General features: G+C 38.6%; 1 protein-coding gene across 2 annotated transcripts in view; it reads right to left on the bottom strand.

The window, feature by feature from the left end:
- Positions 1 to 2,674: 2,674 nt before the first annotated feature.
- Positions 2,675 to 8,719, bottom strand: part of CCDC171 (coiled-coil domain containing 171) — a 199,345-nt gene continuing 193,300 nt past the window's right edge. For both annotated transcript variants that reach the window (XM_039363669.1, XM_039363664.1), the window contains one exon: positions 2,675 to 3,349. In XM_039363669.1, the coding sequence (XP_039219603.1) occupies positions 3,308 to 3,349 (42 nt within the window). In that variant the 3' untranslated portion in view covers positions 2,675 to 3,307. The remainder of the gene's footprint in view (positions 3,350 to 8,719) is intronic.

Here is an 8,719-nt window from a genome sequence, read left to right as displayed (position 1 = left end):
CGCATGCGGGTTCTGCAGCCTGTTTGTGCATGCACACGGCACTAGCAGAGGCCATTAGTACCTACGCAAATGGAGCCGCTAGCGCCATGCAGGTTCCGCAACCTGTTCGTACCTTCACACGGGGCTAGCTGTGGCGGCAGCTAGTGCCTGCACGCATACGTAAGCGGGGCTGGTAGTGCCATGTGGGTGTATGTGGCCCTGTTTGAGCGCACTTGCGTGCATGCAAATTACACAGCTGCTCCCTTTCCCTCCGGGCCACCAGCATAAAAAGGTTGATATAGAATTTTGCTCCAATGCATTGAGGGAGAGAATCGTTTTTGTTCTTGTTGCTGCTGCTGTATGCTGAAGTCGGAGATATCACAATAAGGTTATGGGTTATGGGCACTTTCTCCTTTGTGCTTTTCTAGAGTGAGCATAAATTGCTTATGAGGGTGAGCAATTAACACATGAAGGTTGATTTATTGAAAGTGTGACATAGACCGTGGTTTGTTGAATAAGATACAATGGCTGAGTTCACACAACATTAAGTTATTAACCACAATGACGTGCTTCATACTAAGCTAAAGCCAAACAAACCTCTTCATGGTCTAGCATGAGATGTGAACCAGCTAAATAAGGCTACCTCTTCAGAGATGATTATTCTTAACTCCTGAAGATTTCATTTTATTTATGCTTCATGTCATTGTTAATCTGTTCTTCTTTTGACAAGCTTAATGTGGCAACTGTGATTTCTTAACCCAATCTAACCCATAATTGTGCAGATTATTGTGGATAAGCTGAGTAGCCCAGGGTCACAGTGAATATCAGCTCTGTTTTGACATTTGTTTTCAAACAAGAAATCATTACAATGTATCCAACTGATAAATAAGTAATTAAAAGTCCAAACTGAGGTCTGAGTCCACATTTTTCTGTTCCAGGGGTCCCTAATCTTTTTGGACAGAAAGATATTGTTTGAATTTTGAAACAGGTCATAGATTTCTCTAATGCATTTTTCTCAATCTTGGCAACTTGAAAAGGTGTAGACTTCAACCCAGAATTCCCCAGTCAGCACCTTCAAGTTGCTACAGTTTAGACCTGGGGGTCTTCAAACTTGGCCAGCTTGCCTGGCTGAGGAATTCTGGAAGTCCACAAGTCATAAAAGGGCCAAGTTTGAAGACCCCTGGTTCAGACAAGCTGCTCTGAATTAAATGGTTGTCATGGAGAAAAAGTTACAAAACCACTCACAAACCAGCTGTTTACTAGGAGAAAACCTGTTTCCCCTCCTTCCGCTTGTGTAGTTGCCAAAGATGCTCAATTTATTTTTGCCTGTTTTTAGGTTAGCTAACCATCCAAATGCCTTTGAGGTCAGTATGAGACTCAGAGGTATTCTTGCAAATAAATATGATGCCTGAAACTGCAGCTTTGCTTTAAGACATGCTGGCTTCTCATTCTTTTTAATTAAAAGAATCTAAAAAATATTAATAGAGTAAAATCAGATAGAACACTGATGTCTGGCAGATACCAAGAGATCCATCACCAGATTATTCCTAATAGTCTTAATATATGGTAGTACTTTAGGGATAGGAGATCTCCAGGTATTTTAGATTTCAATTCCCATCCATCTCAGACAAAAACAAATTTAGAAGTTATATAGACCAAAACATCTGGGAGCACCATGTTGTTCACATCTGTTCAAACTTTCATGTCTTATATTCACAAGACACAGGTTGGCTATTTGATGTGTTACATCGCTGGTGGCATAAACATTTCAATGCTAGTGTTTTCTTGACCATCATTGCCATTGCTAGGTGTTGGGGTTTTTTGGCAATTATTGAAGTGCATCAAACTCGAGGGAGGGGGGGAGGGAGGGAGGGAGGGAGGAAGGAAGGAAGGAAGGAAGGAAGGAAGGAAGGAAGGAAGGAAGGAAGGAATAGGAGAAAGCATATTTTTTAAAATAGACTGCTCTCCAGTCAAATAAATGTTTGCAAAGATAAGGAGGTAGCATCTTACTATTTATGAAGTACCCTGATGAAGCTCATTCGCCCATGTCATAAATGACTCCTTGGATTATTTTTTTAAAATATTAATAACTCTGATAGGCTTGCTGTGGTTTCTTAATGAGGAAAGACAGACCTGTTTATCAACATGAGACAGTTCCGAGAAGCTGCAACAAGTGGTGAAAATAAGCTGCTCTTATGTGGTAATGTCATGTCAAGGAGAGGCATTTTTCTATTACATTTCTGGGAGAGTCAGATTTTTGAAAAAACTAATTATGAGTATCGGAGGACAGACAATCTTTTCAGTGCCGGCTTTTCAAGTCATTAGCAAAGAATTTCAAACCCATTATTAAAGAGCATTATGAATGATCCTGTAAGGCTGGGGGTTTTTTTTGAATGAAAAGGTGAGAAAAGATCGATTTGATATGTTGAAATTGGAAAATCTGTCAAGGAAAATTTGCGGGTGGGAGGTGGGGTTGATTAGTTGGAAAGAGAACAATGTGTTCCATGAAATATATCATATTATATTCAATACTATACTATGCCATGCCATGCCATACCATTACACTACACTACACTACACTACACTACACTTTATAACTACACTTCACTTTACTACACTACACTATAATATAAAACATAAAGCGTTACTTTTGCTAAAAACAATTTGGCTCCACATATTATTCACACACAGAGAAAGTACTGCATATTTTAATTCGAAAAGCAAATAGAGACCGAACTTGTGTGTGGTGTAAGAGAAACCGTAGCAGAAGAAAGTAGTTTAGCCCTTCAGAATTTAAAGTTTAGATCCACCAGCTTGAACCCTGCTAACACCTGGAGCTTTTCTCCTGGTGCAAAGAGATGCTTGATGAACCCCCATGCTTTCCCCCGGGTATAAATACTGTAGCAGTAGGAGAAGTATCATGGCCCCCATCCAGAGTGCTGGGAGGAGCTCCAAAGATCTCTCACAAGCTCCTTGTTTAGTTCTGAGAGACTATCCAAGCTTGCCTTCAGGTACAATACTGTAATCACTACGTGCCTAAATGTCCCCCTCTCAGGAGGACTCATCTATAATCTCAAGGTTGTACTGCAGTTTGCAGCTTAGATTTTGCACACAAACACATACACACTCTTCTGCCTGTCTTCCCGATTGAGTCCCATAGTAAATTACTGAGGGAATTGAGGAGTGAGGTCAAGTTGCATAGCTTTGGAAGTAAGGACCAGGGAAGCCACACGCATCAATGGTAGCAAAGTCGGCAACAGCATCTTCTGCACTGGGTGTGGGAAACCGAGCAGAGACTGAGGTTGCTAGGAGCCCAACCTCAGCAGCTTCAACGAGGTCCTGAGAGATGCCTTTGCAGAGGTCTGTTCAACTGTTTGTGAGAGAGACAGAGAAAGAAGGAAAGGGTTAGCAGGCTGGGTTGGCAATCCCAATTTCTATTCCATCTCAAGCCACTTAATATTTATTTGATTTCCCCCCCCCTACACATATACAACAACACACAAACACACATTAAAATATATGATATATTTCCATCAGAGTCATATCATGATTTCATTGACAAAGGCCCCAACCACATTTTGCAAACAAGCCCCTTTTTAACAACTTGGCAACATGTCCTTGTCTCCTTCTCCGCCTTCCCACTAGTGTTCTCCTTCAACAACAACAAAAAACCAAAGTGAATTCCGAATTCCCACATTTCTGAACGTCAGGGTATCTGTGTCAGACTTTAGGGTGAAACATAAAATGAAGCATGAAGGCTTCTTCCAGATCTAGGAACCCTTGAATTGATCCCTATTTTCTATAGCTTCTATGTCAGTGGTTCTCAACCTTTTTAATGCCGCGACCCCAACCGGTCGTAACTCGAGGACTACTCAACCGGTCATAAGTCGAGGACTACTCAACTGGTGCAGCACCGTTTGTAGAATGGGACTTTTGGTGGGCTCAGCAGGGCAGAGACAGCCTGGACAATTCCCATTGGCTTTTGAAAGCCAATAGAATTAGACTCTATTCAAGAGAGTCTATTCTAGTGGCTTTCAAAAGCCAATAGAATAAAAGGGAGTAGCACAGATAAGGAAAAGGGGGAAAAAATGGCGACCCCCGTGAAATGGTCGTTTGACCCCAAATGGGGTCCCGACCCCCAGGTTGAGAACCACTGTTCTATAGCATGCTGCTTGGGGAATTGTGAGAGTTGAAGTCCATATATCTTAAAATAAACCTTGGTACTCTTTGAACCAGAAGTCTGAGCTTTAGTGATACAAACCACATTTTTTTTTTCATAGAGAAGGCTCTGTGAGGTGGTGTTCAAAAATTAGCATACTCTGCCCTAACATTACTTCTGGTAGACTTCAACCATTCTTACGAGAGTTGGACAGCAGCTACCCAGGTAGAGAAAAATGTATTTCCACACAAATTTAGAAGCATGATCTGCAGTTTAGATTTCATTTCCCCAATATAATACAACTCTTGTGGATCCTTGTTCCTTAGCAAAGTGTATTGTTTCCTCTCTTCTGCTTTGAAAAAGAGGGAAAAGGGGGGGGGAATTACACAGTATACCCCATTAACTTGTCTGGAATCAATTGTCATTTCAAAATTCCTCTCCTCCAGCTGCCTCCATCAGTATCTATTCCACCTGGCAGTTGAACATTAATGACTAGTTAAAAAGAATTATGTTTGGGGTGTTGAGTTGATTTTCCAGCCTCATCTCTTTTTAAATGTAACAAGCCTATGAGATTTCAAACTTGCAGGCAGAAATTGTTTTTTTTTTTCCTCATCTTTAAACAAAATCTAGCAAATATTGGATGTTTTATCAATTATAATAGGAGGCAACTCAATAATGGTTATTCCCCATCTTTAAAAAAAAGTATGTTATTTTATTCAGACTCGTATAGTAAGACATTTGTCCTGTACACATACCGTATTTTCTTCCTTTAGATTTTATGTATCGGTTATTTATTGCAATGTTTTTTTTTCATTTTATCTTCTTTAAATTAACATTAAAATGTATTATAGTAATATTTAATATCATAGATACTCTATGCTTTCCATATTCTTGTTGGGCAACATCCTCAATGAATCATTTTGCTTCAGATTTTTATCTCAAAGATGCTTTTTCAAGAGGCAAGTGGACTTCCTTGTTTTTCTTTGAAGACATGGATGGATGAATGGATGGATGGATTCCCCACCATCCAGTCAGGAGCTGAAGAAGCTTCTTGGATGAGAAGCGAAATGCCTTCAAAAAAACAACAACAACAACAACAACAAAAAAGCCCAGTTGCCTCCTTTGGGACAACCATGACTTGAATGATTGAGAATCTCCATAGATTTTTATTTTTTCATTTCTTTTCATATGAAGACATGGAATTAATCTTTTGCAGGATTCCTTTCTTTTTACAGCTGTATTAATGCAAATAACTTTATTTGGCCATTTGGTGAGTAATTTCAAAAACAAAATGTTCTTGTATTTGAAAGGAAGTCAATCTTGGATTCAAACTGTAAATCTCCTTTGGAAAATCTCCGTATAAATATCCAATATCTCATTCAAAGTTGGAATATTATTTGGTGAATTAAGGTCATGGAAAATACCATTCCGAGTCAGTTGCTAACAAGAATATTCAGATATTTACATTTGAGGGAGCATGAAGTACTTGGGTGAGATAAAATAAGTAAAAAAAAAATCAATCTGATAATCAATGTGTCTGCTATTTCACAGAGTAATATCACGATTGACAAAATCCCACCATCGTGATTCCTTCACTAGTGCAGACTTGACTCTCTGTCTAGGGTCTCTATAAAGTCAGACTGCTGTTTAAAAACAAACAGGGTATCCTGAATGATTCGCAGAATGTTTCCCAGATGGCATCTTTGGAATACAGTCATCTGATATAAAATGGACTGAAAAAAATAAGACTATTAATACCAGGTACAAGCTTCCAAAAAATCTGATAAGAATGCTGGAAGTTGCTTAAAGTTCACCTAGGTCTTGCCACTTTTGAAAGTCAGGCTGAAGCTGAGCCAGATGGACTCAAAGCTGCCCTGGACACTGGCACTGCATAATTGGAAATGGGCCCAGCATCAACAACATTATTGCAGGAAATGCAGGGCTGGATCCATATAATTCAATAACTGTGTCCCCAACATTAACTAGAGCAGTGATTCTCAAGAACTTTAAGATGGATGGACTTCAACTTCCTGGCATGTTGGCAGGAGAATTCTGGGAAGTCCACACATTTTAAAGTTGCTGAGGTTGACAAACCCTGCTCTAAAGCATTTTAAAAAAAGCCATACTTCAAAGGTCATTCATCATAGCCTTTGCTTTTTGTATACATTTTTATATGCCATGTTTGCTTGAGTTATGTATGGATTGAAGGCAATTGGGCTGAGACTTTGTTTTATCAAATAGTAGTACCTAGCCAACTTTGGAGGATCCCAGTCAGCTCTGTTTAGTAATTGGATGGGGAACCACGGGAGATTCTGGCTAAATAGGCAAATCTTTTAAAAAAACTCACAAATGAAAGTAACAGCAAAATTCTTTGTAATACTGTCAGGAAAGCTGTACAGCTGCAGTCAATAGGAATTGAGCTTGAGACCTGAAGACATCTTTAACTCATTGTAGCATCACAGCATTGTTATACCGTTCTGTTGCTGGTGGGTAAACCCTACCTGGCCCAGTTTCGTAAATTAATTTACTGAGTGGTCATTCGGCCCATAAATAATCCACAAAAGTTATGTTCATCCTTAAAATGATTATTACAGTTCTGAATCAAAGTGAAAAAGGCGTTCTTCAAAGCAGATCACAAAACATTTGATTTATATTGGTCCTCACATCCCTGGTGATCAAAGACCTTCAAATGAACTGTAGATGTTGTAACTTCATAAAAGTAGTACATCAAGAAGACAAGGTGCATCTTTTCACTTTCACTCAGGAGTACAAAAAATATTTTTGAAAACTGATGCGTGGATTGTATTGGCATTAGATCTCTGAAGAGCAATCAATCTAGAATCAATTCAAGAACCTGCAGATACAACTTATCTGTTCTTGTTGATTCACAATGATGGGAAAGGTTTAATTAATATAATATATATTAGTCAATGCTTTGCTTTTAAACCTTACCTTTTACCTATTAGTCGATCAATAAGTATTTTAATCTTTCTCCCCTTTCAAACATGTTTATAAGTCTCATAGAATAAGGACAGCAGATTTCACAATTATTAATTGCTCTTATCAGCCCTTTTGATTTTTTTAAACATCAGCAGTTTCTATAAAGGCTACTTTTATCTTCATGCTAAATTACCTTCTTCTTCTTCATCACTTAGCTCTGGAGGCACTTAGTAGCAGATGAGAAGCAGGTCCATTAAAGCTGCGTAGTACAGCAACTGTTTTAACAGCTGCATTTAGAATTTTTCTGGATTGTGACAATGAGAAGACATAAAGCTGTCCCATCACAAATTTCAGTTTCTTTTTGCATCATCTTGTTTGGATAGCAGGAAGACAAATCTTGCTGTTGTTGAAATGCCAACCTGCCATCACATCTCTCTCATGCATAAGGTCGGGAGTTGCACAGAGTGGAAAATCCAAAGCCATTGCTGTGGCATAACTTGTGGATCTCATTTGTAATCCAAAATATGAGATGGCTACTTAGATTTCCTTCTGAGATTATTACAGAACATTTACCAATAAGGACATTTGATAAATTTTAGCAGTGATTCAGAAAAGTTGCTTTTGTGTCTTCTAGCTAAGCTAAAATATAGCAAATATAACCATTTATGGATTTTTCTTTTTGCATTGCTTAAAAGAAGCCTGCTGTAGCATAAAGAGTCTAAGTGGCAACACAATGAAATATGTACACATATTTTAAATGTACATTCTAAAAAAATGTAAAAATGAAACCAGAAATAATTTGAAGTTCTTATCTTAATCCCAATTCCTGTTCAGCCATTACACCTTCTAAGTGATCTTGGGCCAATCAATATATTGCTCTCAGTCCAATCTACTTTTTCGCATGTTGATTGTGAAGATACAGTCAGCAACCCTTACAGTAATCCTGCCCTGGATTCTTTGAAGAATGGAACACAAATGGGATTAATCAGCCCTTCCCCATATGGTACTTTCCAGGTGGTTTGGATTTCAGTTCCCAGAAAACTCAGCCAACACATCTGGTGGGCATCAGAAGAGACTGTGATAAATAGATATATCTACCTTCAAGTGAATACTATTTTATCCATTATTTGGCACATTATCTCTGGAACTTTAAAAGTAGAAAGCTTTGAGGCAGAAATCAAGGACTCCTGATTTTTCTTGACAAATAGCTGCTTCCCCAGATATTGTCAATATGAAAGAATATATAGATCAGAGACAGTCCCTAATGGAGAATTGGAACATCTACAGGATGGGCCCAAGTAGGACCAGTGTGCAGAATATTTTAACCAATCCTAAAGTAGAAAGGAGTCTTGCTTTCTGTGGTGGATAAAAGAAGATGGGTAGCAGGAAACACCTACACCTGGAGAGAACATGAAAATTAGGAGATGTCACACTGCTGTCACAAAAGGGGTCAACAATAATATATTTGCTTTGCAGTTGGAAGCTCAAACATTAAAGGATAACTGGAAAGCTGTTAGGAATGCAAAAATTAACAGCTATTGCTCTGGCTGTGGTTTTGCAAATGAAGTAACAATGGACTTTGGGACAAAAATATCTGATTCATGAAAAATTTTCTAAAAGACTATAAGAAAACAGCAACAT

Source organism: Crotalus tigris, unplaced genomic scaffold (assembly GCF_016545835.1).
Source record: "Crotalus tigris isolate CLP2741 ecotype Arizona unplaced genomic scaffold, ASM1654583v1 scf7180000019563.1149672, whole genome shotgun sequence".
In the NCBI taxonomy this organism is placed as follows: domain Eukaryota; kingdom Metazoa; phylum Chordata; class Lepidosauria; order Squamata; family Viperidae; genus Crotalus; species Crotalus tigris.
This window is presented reverse-complemented; position numbering and strand designations above follow the sequence as displayed.